The sequence below is a fragment of the Ciona robusta genome, chromosome 9 (assembly GCF_009617815.1).
Source record: "Ciona robusta chromosome 9, ASM961781v2".
NCBI classification, from domain to species: domain Eukaryota; kingdom Metazoa; phylum Chordata; class Ascidiacea; order Phlebobranchia; family Cionidae; genus Ciona; species Ciona robusta.
The window spans coordinates 5,683,471-5,696,381 of NC_143243.1; the positions used below are offsets into that span (position 1 = coordinate 5,683,471).

The 12,911-nt window shown below is 35.8% G+C and overlaps 1 protein-coding gene across 2 annotated transcripts; it reads left to right on the forward strand.

The window, feature by feature from the left end:
- The first annotated feature begins 488 nt into the window (after positions 1-488).
- Positions 489-12,875, forward strand: LOC149731529 (serine/threonine-protein phosphatase 4 regulatory subunit 4-like). Of its 2 annotated transcripts, XM_089885026.1 has the most exons (22): positions 491-779; positions 1,467-1,540; positions 2,236-2,357; positions 2,630-2,758; positions 3,087-3,267; positions 3,487-3,594; positions 4,501-4,622; positions 5,032-5,154; positions 5,365-5,588; positions 5,911-6,030; positions 6,409-6,567; positions 6,837-7,025; positions 7,315-7,420; positions 7,883-8,057; positions 8,561-8,720; positions 8,938-9,044; positions 9,631-9,758; positions 10,215-10,319; positions 10,461-10,746; positions 11,008-11,063; positions 11,227-11,305; positions 11,671-12,875. In XM_089885026.1, exons 1-22 carry the CDS (start codon positions 693-695, stop codon positions 11,747-11,749), a joined length of 2,919 nt encoding a protein of 972 aa, XP_089741152.1. In that variant the 5' UTR covers positions 491-692; the 3' UTR covers positions 11,750-12,875. The 2 variants fall into 2 exon arrangements, with proteins under 2 accessions (XP_089741153.1, XP_089741152.1); XM_089885027.1 differs by lacking the exon at positions 1,467-1,540 and having other exon boundaries at positions 489-779.
- Positions 12,876-12,911: the final 36 nt, after the last annotated feature.

The following is a 12,911-nucleotide window of genomic DNA, read 5'->3' on the forward strand; positions in this document are numbered from 1 at the left end:
TTCTTGAAAATCAAAGATGAAGTAGTTACTTATGTTCAATTTAAGTTGTTTTCCTGCTCCCCAAACCAAGGCAATGTTAGCTCGTCTGTGATGTTTCATCACTTGAGGCGACATCGCAATAGTGAAAAAGATTGGTAACTCGGTAACAAACCAAGCCGTGTGCGACGTTAGGCAAACACAACATCTACTAACTTTGGGCAAACATGTCGAAAACGCGTGCGTAGACATAAAGTTTCCGTGTTTTCTTTTGCGCAAAAGATTTTAGATGACTCAGACTCGGGGAGAAAAAGACAGGTTTTAGAGTCAGGTGTATAAGATTTTGTTATGTCGATTGAATAAAAGTGTAAACTGTTTGTAGGCTGAAATATACAATAATGGCATAAAATAATTATGTGTTCTTATGTACAAATATGTTGCGTGTGGTCAACTGCAGTCAGTATTATACCTGAATGTTATATATACAAATCTTACAGTTCATGTTTGTTTTATAAGTATAGTGTTTTTCATAATTCACCAGGCTTATAGACCAATTAGTCCACAGAACTGTATAACCTTTCATAGCCAAAAATACACCCAATTGCTCTAAGCTTGCAATGCCTGGTATAGCAGTGGGCAATGTAGGCAAATACTGAGTTTGTAAACCCACCCCGTCCCGTGACTCTTATCCGTCCCAACTTAGACCTCAATCAACCATGATGGACCTCAGCAGTGATATGGCCTCCTTGGAAGATGACATACAAGAGTTTAACATTGAAAAGGATGTTAGAACCAGTCTTAAGGTGAGAACATCAGTAATCATGAATGAATAGATACTTTTGTGCCATTGTTTAAAGTAGAATTGGATGCATTTCTTTTCTCACATTCAATATATACACCTACTTAACTGTAGAGTTGATGAGACGGAATATTATCTATTTTTATCACAATCTTTTATATTCCTTTTAAGTTTGTTTATTATTATTTTATACATTTTTGGTACACACTGAATTTAATGGGTTCTGACTGCTTTTTCTATTTTGTTTCATATGGCCCTACCAGAATGGACTGGAGTCCGTTATTGTGTGCATATATTTGCTCTCAAACCTTCTTGATATTTATTCTTGCCATTGAACCCAATATTGTTTATTTTAATATTTTCCATGTTGTCTTGTGTGCTGCCATTGATTTTTTATGCTAATAATACAGTGTTGGCATATGGGGTTGGGCATGTTTAACTTTTGAAAGAAGAAGTGTAAACTAGAGAAAGGCGGTCCACAGTAGTGTGTATGAGCATTCATAATTCTATACGTCCTTACATACAATTGAATATCATCAATCAAAATCTTTTTTTTTTAAATTGAGAAAAAAACGGCATATGCACAGTCAGTTTTTAGTTTATAAAAAGAAATAAAAAGAAAATAAAAAGAAAAGCTAGTCTACAGTCTACACAAACATGACGTAATAAAGTTATATTCCATTATTTGTAGAGCCAAGAAGAACTGGATAAACTCACAGTGGATGAAACATTAAGTGATGTAGACCGCGCTGTGTATTTACTCAGGTATTAGGCTTATGTATACATACAACTATAAGCATGTACTGGTGCTAGATTTGAATGACAGCTTGCAGTGTATATTGTATATTGAATTTCTAATTTAAATGATTAATATCATGATTTATTATAAAATCGTGTAGGTTTAATTGCATTGCTTGCAATAAAGCATACTGATTTGTGATAAAATTTCAAACTTAATTTATGGATATGTTTCATATGAATATGTTATGTGTCAACATAAATAAAAAGGTGTTTGTGTGTTTTTATTCGACATATTTTATTTTCAAGCGCATAGCAATTGTATAAACAATCCAATTCACTCACTCTCAGTTCAAAGCCGTATGATATTGCTTCTACTAATTAATCCTTGATTTAACGTAATCGTTAGCTGGAGATAAACTTACACAAAGCAGTGTTATCAGTAACTCAGCAATCCCTTTCGACACCCGAAATGCCTTTATTAAGACAGTTGCTCCCAACAAAGGAAAGCTGTCTCACACCAGACAATGGAGCCTTTGACCGATATCAATGGTTTGTTCACCTTTTCTCTCAACCTACACACATCTGCACGCCCACTACTGATAGCGGGCGCTCTTCTAAAACTCGCTTGTGTATCCATTTTTCGTGGTTCCGAGGAATTTCACACTGTGTACTTCGGGCTAAGGGCTTTTCATTCAATCCCCCCTACTTTGTATTTTCAGTTCAGGGCAAGAAGTGCAATTCCTTAGCGTGATTCACAATCTTCCATCCCTACTCAAGGGCTGGCAAAACGAAAGCATTAGGAGGGTGCTACCGAAGGTCAAAGAGATGTTACACACAGCAGGTACCATTATCAATCACTATCTATTTCACTTTAATCTCACTCAAAGGTGTTTGACTTTGGTATTAGCTCACCAAACAGCCTGCTGCAAACACAAAGGATTAAAGACTATAAATTCCCCCTCTTGTCATTCTCTATAACATAACAAACAACCCAATTTCAAATCGACCTAATTTTTTTTCGTACCAACGCTGGCCCACTTTTAATTTGATCATATTTTTTAATATATCACGCAATCTGTTGGTCCGATATTTAAGCAGGCAATGTTTGAACAGGCCTAGATGTTCAACTGGCGGCGACAGAGGTCTTTACCACTGTGGCCAAAGAAGAGCTATTACCAATTGCTGTGTACACTCAGCATTTTCTTAGAGCCATCATAACAAACATGAACACCAAAGAACCGGGTAATACTTCGAGAACAATGAAAAAGCTTTTAAGATTAGGATGGTTTGTGAAAAAAACTCCCTATGTTTATAAAATCCCATTTGATGAAACCCTTACACAAGGTTGCCTGTTGTTTATTATAAACTGTCAAAAGCTTAATAGTGATTATATTTTTCAACATGACACTCCATCTGCACCTACAATACCGACCTCAGCAATTTGTGAAAATCGTGCTTATTTTTAAATTGCCGGCAATATTTGCACAACCTTTACCTCACGCCCTGACCTTAAGTACATTGTGAAGCTGTGTTGATATTGGCTTTAATAGCTTCATGTTTATTGACATAGCCTCGTCACAAGCCTGGCTCGACACTCTTCTCTCCGTCATCCCATTCCTCCCAAAAGAAACCGTCCGACGGGAGGTTCTTGGACTCGCCATAGCAAAAGGCCAACTTTCCCAGCCCACTGCATCACGTTTGTCTTGCTGTTCCATCCTTGGGGCTGTGGCTGTAAAGTTTGATGCTCACATGTAAGTACATTGGGGCTTATCACATTGGATTTTATTATAAAAAAATATACTCTATGCTTTTTACTTTATATCCTGAAATGCCAGATAGTGCATGTATAACTAATTATATTAATTCATCAAGTGATGACACACTAATCTTTTTTCCTGATACCAATACTTTTTCATACTATTTGATAGACAGATACTAATATTTACACTAATATTTTTTTCTGATTTCAGAGTTAAAAAAGACATCGTGCATACTGTCAAGCAGCTGTGTCAGGACGTCGAGCACAATGTTCGTGCATGCATGTGTTCCTATCTGCACAGTGTGGCTGCAGCATTAGGGTAAGTCAAGAATATTGTTGCATATTTTCAAACTAGAACAATACCTTTCTCTGAATATCTTGTTTTTGTAGTAATAGAATGAAATTACTGACTGGATTTTTTATTGTTTTTGCCACAAAATTATGTACGTACATAGTTATGTAATCTAATTTTGTTTAGTTTTATTTCCAAACGCGCCGCATAATTGTGTAATTTTTTCGTAATTTGCTGTACTACCATATTAGTTGTGGTGGTAATATTTGCACAAAGCAACTAATTTCTTAAGTAAATATTAACTAAATTTAATTTTGATTTATTACCTGGTTTTATAGGTTTTGAATCTAAACAAATAAACATATCGCTGTTTAAGAATATTTACTGTCTGTGGGCATTGTGTAATAAATGTGTTTAATAAAACCATCTGTGTCTCTGTTTATGCAGTTGTTTTGTTTGGGAGTTTATTAGGCTGTTAAAATGATTGTAAAGTTTTATGATCCTTGTGCACATAAAAGTTTCCAAACTCCAAAATCTGTGTTTATTTTATTGTTTATTCTTGTCGGAACGCTTATTGTCTGTCAAGACTCCAGTTTTAGAAGCTGCAAAATATGGGAGTGTCGGGTTTTAGTCCTAATTAGGGCACTTTGCTTGTTTTATGAGACTTACATAATAATAAAATCAGTCATCCCGTCATGTTTTTTTTATAAAATGGCGTTACACTTATGATATGTAATAACTACAAAGTAAAATGAATATACCTTGCTTTATCCCTGCATTGCTGGAAAACAGTCATTATAACACGGGTGTACATACACCTTGTGTCAGCCGTTAAGTGTCTTTCCCAAAGACACATCTGCCAACAATGGTAGCAGCAACAAGCCTTGAGCCTATTACCTCTTAGAAAAACTAACTTAACTGTCTTCCTCACAGAGCTGAGGAGACACGCAAATGCATCCTCGATGAAGTTGTGGAGCTTGCTGGTGATGAGGAGAGCCAAGTCCGGGAGGCGGCGATGGAGGCTCTTCTAAACATGACAGATCTTCTTGATGATGGTGGGACTTTTTGTTAATTATTTTACTGCATATTAAATTTGACAGGGAAATGGGCACAAGATAAATCTCTTTCTGCATTTAGTTTTGTAACCGCTAAAGTTTTCTAATGAATTGTTTTGACTAACCTTGCTTGGGCGCGAAGGTCTTCAGCAGCAGGCATGTGCATTTTAGCAAAAAAGCTGTTTATTATTCATGATCATGAGCAAGCTCTAATGCAAATAAGATGAAACATTACCTTTCAAAAATTCAAAAATTAAAATTCGCTGCTATGTGAAAATTGTGTATCCCCAATTGGGATGTGTGTATGCTGATTCTAAGCTTACATTACCCTTATTTGGAAAACTAAAAAACAGTATTGTTTAGTGTGGCAGTTGTTAAGGATACATAATTTATATGATTTTTATTCCAGATTGCTTAGTACAGCATGTGGTACCCTTGGTATGCAAGTATTGTGAACAAGCTTTGCAGAATGAAGATCATACCATGCTCAGTGTGGCCAAAAATTTTGGCCGATTTTGCCACAATATTTCAAGTAAGTAGTTATATAACAGCTTTTGTTATATATGTATATTTATTTTAACTTTTATTCAGAACAAAAATTTATGCCTAAAATTACTTTACACTAAAACTACGGAAAATATTTTTAATCTGAAATTTCTTTAGTACATGCATTATATACGCCGCTTAATTCTAATAAGGGTTTTGATGTACCTGTTTATTTTAAACTTTTAATTAAAAACAGAAAATTTCAACGCCGAACAACATGCATGGCTTTTATCAATATACCGAAAGCTTTGTACGGTTGGACGTACACCCCTTGACCTTAACGATGGGGGTCAGGACCCCATCATGCTCCATATAACCCCACCCACCCCTGACCTTACCCCAACATGCCCCCACCAACCTAACCCAGAAAAAATGGAAGATTACCTAGAATGCAGGCGGCTCAGCGCATACAATTTTCCGGTAAGTAATCAAAGGTTCGATGGAATACTGTTAGCCCTCAAATCCCATATTTCCTGATTGTGTTTTTAAGCAATACCAACGCTGTTTAAAAATGCTGGAACCATGGTTCTATAACTGTAAAAAAGTTTGCTTATCACCAAATATGAAAAGAAAAGAGTATGAGAACATGTACCATCTTACCCCACTCTACTGTACAAATTTTTGGCACTTTGATTCAATTTTTTCAGTTATTTTTCTCTTAGTTTTTTTTATGTAATACAGAATTAACGGGTACATATAAGTTTTTTTGGTTCAAAACTGTACATTTGTACATCTTTTTCAGGCTGTTGTTGTGTTTTGCTTGACGGAATCGTTTGAACACGAGTTACTTGAATGCGCGTCTCTACTTTGCACCGATGCTGACCCACAAGTACGGAAACATTTTGCTTCAGGTTTACACGAAGTAAGTGACATTTTCATTTTTTTTATTTTATAAAGAGATTCCTAAGTTCAAACAGTAGCCATACAAAGCATTTTGTTCTAATACTTTGGGGTTGTAATGCATATTGCGATTCAACTCATACCTTGCAATCTTAAAGTAAGTTCAATAATTTGTAAACTAATATCTCATAATTCAATGTTAGGCTGTTTCTATGCAATAAAAATCACCTACAAACTAACATACATGGTAACTTTTAAGCTGGCACTAGGTGTATAAAACACCTGTGTTATAATGACTGTAGTTAACCCGCCAAGCCAGGATAAAGCAAGTTACATTATTTATTTAAAGTAAGGAACTACTGATGTAATTTTCTTCCCTTTTTTGATGTAATTTTTTTAGGTTGCTCAAAGTTTAGAAGCGCTTGCGTATCTCGTCCAACCCCACCTAGTGTTGCTTCTACGTGAACGTCACGTGCCTGGCGTGCTTGACGCTTGTTTGCGGCGACTCCCTGATACACTTACAGCTGTCATTATACGTGGGAACCTTGCCGATAATAAGGTAAAAATATCAACTGTAGTAATTTGAAGGATCTGACCCTGATTTATTACCCTTGAAGTAGGACAACGAATAAACTGTAAAATGAATTAATACGAATTATGTAACAAACAAAAGTAATGTCTAATCACTTCTGTACTAAAAATATAAATTTCTATAAGTTTAAATATAAATTTTAACTCTAATTTTTATTCATAAACCCCACATGACTGCCTAATACTGTGTAGCCATCTCACTTTGTTATTGTTTCATTTTTTTGTTTATAATTCCAGGTTAACGGAGTTACTGAGTTGATAGGAGCGCTCCTTGCTGCCCTCTCGAGGCTGGAACAACAATGGCCGAGCGTTTGGCGACCTCTAGAAACCCTTGTCACGCATCTACGGCGCCTGCCAGATGTTATAACCTCAGATCAGATATATTACAAATTTGCTCCCATCATATTCAAGCTGCTCACGACCAACGTGAGTCTATGATATTGATATAGTAGGGTGGGGAAAGAAGGAAGAGCTTTTTCATTCTATTTTCTCATCTCTATTGGTAGTAAACAAAAAACTTTCAAATAATTATAAAATCCTATCCTCACGACTCCCATAGACCGCTGTTAATTGTTTAAAACACAGTCAGGATATTTGGAAATCATATGCTAAAGGTTCCCCCCGCCCCACTGTATTTAAAATGTTGAATTCATTCATGATACACTTCACGTGATGCATCATATGATACACCTAACATGATACACTTCACGTGCAGCATTATCTTCCTGTGAGACAAGCAGCAGCATCTACCGTTTGTGTTTTTATTCGACACAACAGGAAAATGGAACAACGAAGGGAGATGTGGGATCGCTTAATACAAGGTATTTATTTTGTTCTAAATTAAAAAAAGCCTAATTTGTGGTTTCAAAACGCAAATATGTTTATAACTAACTGCAATACATTTTAAGGTTATTTAGTATTTTAAGGGGATATTCCCAATGCATTTTTAAAATGATATTTTTGAAAAAAAAAACTGTTTTTATTTTCATATTGGAACCTATTTTAAACTCAGTTTTCTTGTCTTGTCTAAATTCCTTGCCCCACCAAACTCTTTTAGGTTTAACAGCGATTCTTTTTAACTGAGGCCCTTCCCACACCTTTTATTCATAGCATTCTGTTTTAACGACTATTGTTTTGCTGTTAATTCCCTTCTCTTCGTTTTTTTAAAGTTATATATGATCTACTATCGTTTTTGAAAAGATGAACAAAAATGTGTTATTTTAAAACACCTATTACCAGATTGATAAACTGAATAATTTTTTTTAATTATTCTCCAACTCCAGATCTTTGCTACTCTCGAAATTATCGGAACCGAAATTTGTTCTTTGATGCATGTCGTCACATGATGGCTCTATTTTCCCGCTCGTTTTTCAAGGAGCATCTGTTCGAACATGTGCTTGCTTTATTCAATGATCCTGTACCTAATGTGCGCTTGTGTCTGTGCAAGATACTACCCAGGTAATTTGCAGAGGTATATTTTACATTAGTGAGGTCCTTGTTGCCTCGTGGTCGCATACAAATCACAAAAAAAACTGTAAGAAGTTTTAACCAGTTCCCCTTAAATGTCACTGGTGTTTTCTACATGCATTAGAAAAATCATTTTAAAGGATTTTTTTAGAGAATTTGGGTATGGCATAAAGTTAGCAGTGGTCCCGTTACTAAATACGCAAAAATAAGACTAACTGTCTATGAACCTCTACTCTTAAGAAAGTTAAAAAGAAGCCTTCAGCTAGCATTACACTTGTTAAATATCAACATCATATTTTAATGAATGCAAATTGCTTTATTCTGTGTAGCCGGAAAACGACAGTCGTTATAACAGTGACGTTCTGTTTCATACACCTCGTGCCCCATACAAAAGTTACCGCATACATAATTTTTTTTGTTACTGTTTCAGTAAAAAAATACTTTTTAAAAAACCACTGTCTACTCTAAAGCTTAAATCTTAAAACTAATTTTAGTATGAAGGCGTTGCTCAAGCTTCCAAAAGATAGATCCCTCCATGGTCAGTTGGAAACCAACGTAAGGAAACTTCTGTCATCTGAGAAAGATAGAGATGTGTCCATCGCAATTCGAACAACTATATTGGAGCTTGATCGTACAGAAGTAGCGATGGAATCGGTAAATTGAATATGTCGCAAAGATTTTTTTTTTACAAAATAAAACAACTGAAAAACCTAATTAAATTTCAAAATGTACGGTCCCGAGAGTTTTTACTAAAAGATGGAGTGTAATACTTTTATTTGTTTCTTTAATTATAGTGGCGAAGATTAAAAAATAGTTTAAACAAAAAGAACAAAAATCTTCTTTTTCTAAACAAGATTTTTTTTTTTCTTAGTTAACTGCTCAGCATCATGTGGATGTTGACCTCCAGGATCAGAGAAAAGAAGAGGAGGAACTGATGCTCCTCCAACAAGAGATGAAGAACAAAGACGAAGATGCCAGGTGAGGCTTGATTTGATTTACATTGAAATTAGTGAGTAGGGTAGCTGACATATTAAGTCTCTGCAATATAATGAGTTTTAACTAAAATAGAGTAAAATATAAAAGAACTCAATAATAACTGTGACTGACATGTGTTTAAACACTTTGAATTGCGTTTTGGATAAAAAAACGTTTTAAAAATACGAAGAAAATGCTATTTTGTACATGAGTATCTATAATGTTATGCAAACTATTCAAAAACAATTCCATCATTTCATCATTTAGTTAAAACGTTTCTGAGTTTACACTAAAATTTGATCATGTTTTTTAGTTTCTTCTGTAAAATTTTATTTATGATTGTAACCTTAATATTTGGGATTTTGGAAACATGGGTATAAATAACTTTATATAAATTAGTTACTGATTTTAATAGGTATCATGCCTTTAGGAAATAGCTATTGCAAAGTTTAACTTTATCGACTTAACCATTTTGCTACTAAAATGTTTTTTTTAATAAAACATGGATATAAATAACGGAACTGTATATAAGAAAACTGTAAATAATAAAAAACAAGAATATAAATATCTTAAGCAAAACATTTTTCAGGTCGTTACGCAGCCATGGTAGCAGTCACTCTTCATCATCAGTAGGTAAAGCAATGGCCAACCGTTCAGATAAAAAGAAGAAACGAAATAATTCGGTTCAGTCTAGCACCCAATCATCCTTGCTTAAAGGTAAGATGAATATTCTGGTGTAGCAGAAAGCTACAGTTGTTATAACATAGATGCTCTGTTGCGTATACTCCAAGCCTGCTTATGAGTTGCCATGTATGTAACTTTGTGGGTGAATATTTTTGTATTGCTCACAACTCAGACAACTTATTAGTGACTACTTGGTTAGAGCAAATTGCATGCTCCACGCTGTTAACATCTGGCCTGCGCTGTTGGAAAATATAACTAAGCAATTAGTTTTCTACCCACAGTGTGAAGTTCCCCTTTTACATATGTGGCCAATTGTCCCTATAAGTGTAGAGACCACGATTTTCTTCTAACTAAATGTAAATATGTTTTAAGCTGTAAAGCGTGTTTTAACAACTGTTGTATTGTCGCTCTATTCTGTCTTTTCGTTTGAATATTTTTTTTATCTTCGCTACCGTAATCGAAGAGACAAAAAAGTTTTTATTATTACAGTGAATGGCAAAGACAAAGAGAAATCAAGATCACTCCATCAACTCGATTCAAGGTCAAATCCAGGTTACCCCCAACAAAGAGAAGGAATATTGGCCAATGCTACTGGTGATTATGATATAACAATACAGCTTTTTTTGGTAAAAGAAGTAAATGTAACAATATTGTATGGTACAAATGCCTTCTTTATTTAAAACCATATCTCTGGTAGATCATTAATCCAGTAAGCACTAACAATTAACCTTCTAGGTAGCGGCATCTCATCAGTGTTATATAACCTTGGAACCTCCACTTCACCTCGGTCCCTTCCCAACCACTTTGCCACGCATAGCTCTTACCTATCGGGGGCCAACAACCCCGCAAACCAGGGACCTTCGACGGCCCTCGGACACAAGGGCCCCCCCTTTCATGGCCAGCCAATGGGCCAAACACGGTCCTCCCCTTTATCCGCAAGTGCCGGGTTTATCGGATCTATCCCAATTGCACAATCTAATCAATCAACGTCTTCAACACATCAAACTAATAAAACCACCAGGTGTGTATAGAGAATGGTGGGGTAAGATGGGACATGTTCTTATTCACTTTTGGTCGCATTTAATGATAAATAAACAATATTTACAGAATTACATACCCATAGACCCGCTACTCCAAATAAATTTAATTTATTGCATTTTAATTTCAAAACAGGCTCACTTTAAAAGAAAAATGGGCTGTCTGTCGTTTGGGAAGTGCTACGTTAGATAAACTTAGATTTTTTTTTAATTGTTTGATTTGTTTTATTATTGAACTATTTCAGAAAATCCGACCGTCGCAAAGCATCAGCTCTCTCCCACCAAAACACTGCAAGTCAAGGTAGATCAGTTATTATAATGCTGTTGTAAAATATCAAATGTGAATACTATGATTGGTAACTGTTCGTAACAAACTTAGTGTTGGTTATATATTATGAGGATTTTTGCAGAATATAAAAAAATTTCACAATGTTATTTGAAAAAAATTCTTGTTTTATTTGTAGACGAACCACGCACACGTAAAGACAGCACCGGAAGTGCGTCATCAACCGGAAGTGGAAGTAGGAAAGGCCATCAAGCGTTGTAAGTTGTCGATATATAAACCTGTTTTGGTTTATTACCTTACTGTGACAAAGTGGCTGGTTCACCTGCCTCTGGCCCACAGTTTACCGTCTTAAGCCTTGACGATGATGATGCTACCATTGTGGGTGTGTGCCACTTAATGACATTTGTTTCAACCTAGTGGTCCTTAATGGTTTGTCCAAAGTGTCAGCTATACATAACAAATAAAAAAAAATTCTACAAAAATTTTTACCCTCAAAGTTACGTAACACGTAACGGGCATGAAGTGTTTGAAATAGAACACCCGTGTTATAACGGCTGTTCCTACCCCGCCACGAGCTTAAACAAGTTAAGTTTCATTCATTCATTGACATTTACAATTTCAGGCGTAGGAAAGGCTCTCTACCCGGTAGTCCTATAGGAGCATCATCAAATCGAACTCGTAAAGAGAAAAACGCGAGATAAGACGCGCCAAGCAACTTAAACGTAACGTAACGCACCGCAACGCGGCCCGACAGATTGTTTAGCGTTAATTGCCAACACCGTGCACCCCATATCTCCTAGAACGTTTTTCCATTCCTATACCCATGCAAGGATATTGCATATTTCTTATGAAAGGCAGAGGATTTTTTGAAGGGGTTATTTTTCCCAATCTCTCTCAGGTTCCAGTTTCGTCCTTCATCTTGCTAAGTTCGCGTCTTTTCACGTCCACTTGCGCACCCTAGTCTTCGCCATGCTGCGATACCTCATACCTAGCAAAACCAGCCTATAACAATTCCTAGCTTTAAAATAAGTCTACTTAAAATGCCCCGCTTTACTCTAAGCAATATACACTCTTCTGTACGAGCGCTATGAATACGATAGACAGTTTTTCACACTAAACTGATCTGAGTAAAAACGTCAAAACACCTATAGTAGGGTGGGAGAAGATGGGACACCTTTTGTGCATAATACCCAAATATCCTGTTCTTGTTTTAAACAATTTACAGCAGTATATGGAGTTCGTAAGGATACGGTTTAATATTTATTTGAATGTTCTTTGTTTACTACCGAATGGGACGAGAAAATACAATAAAAAGCTGTCCCATATTTCCCAACCTTACTATATATATTTTACCTTCACCAAAAACCGTACACGTTTTCCTACGATCTCGTTTTTTTTTTGCATTTTTCCAAATACGTACATTTACACTTATCGGTACCATCCTATATCCCATGTTTCCAGCCACGTCAGGTATAAACTCATTCCGTCCCGTTTTCCTACAAGCAAGATCGAACCTCAAACCCATATATTTACCACTTTACTTACGTACTAGTGCGTCCGTGTTACTGTTATTTTTTACCTGTTCAACGACAATCGTTTTTTACGATTATTTTTAGTTACTGATTTCTTCAACGGCAAACCCAAGACAATAACTTAACGCATTGAGAATACGTTTTCTGTGCGTTTTTATAATCTCCGGATCTGTTTTATGTACACTGTGACTCCACAGTTTTGTTTCTTATCGGAAGTTTCAGTCTTCATTGTTACATCTGCTGTTGATATATAGCACTCCCGCACCCGCTTCAATACAAAGTATCGTTGTGTCAATTGAACAACGAATCTTCTGGCCATGAAGAGAAAGAG

What these genes read in the sequence shown, in the direction of transcription:
- LOC149731529 (XM_089885026.1), top strand. Translation starts at nt 693, where the DNA reads ATGATGGACCTCAGCAGTGATATGGCCTCCTTGGAAGATGACATACAA. An exon ending in ATGTTAGAACCAGTCTTAAG is followed by an intron (nt 780 to 1,466) that starts GTGAGAACATCA and finishes CATTATTTGTAG; the next exon opens with AGCCAAGAAGAACTGGATAA. An exon ending in GGAACCTTGCCGATAATAAG is followed by an intron (nt 6,568 to 6,836) that starts GTAAAAATATCA and finishes TTATAATTCCAG; the next exon opens with GTTAACGGAGTTACTGAGTT.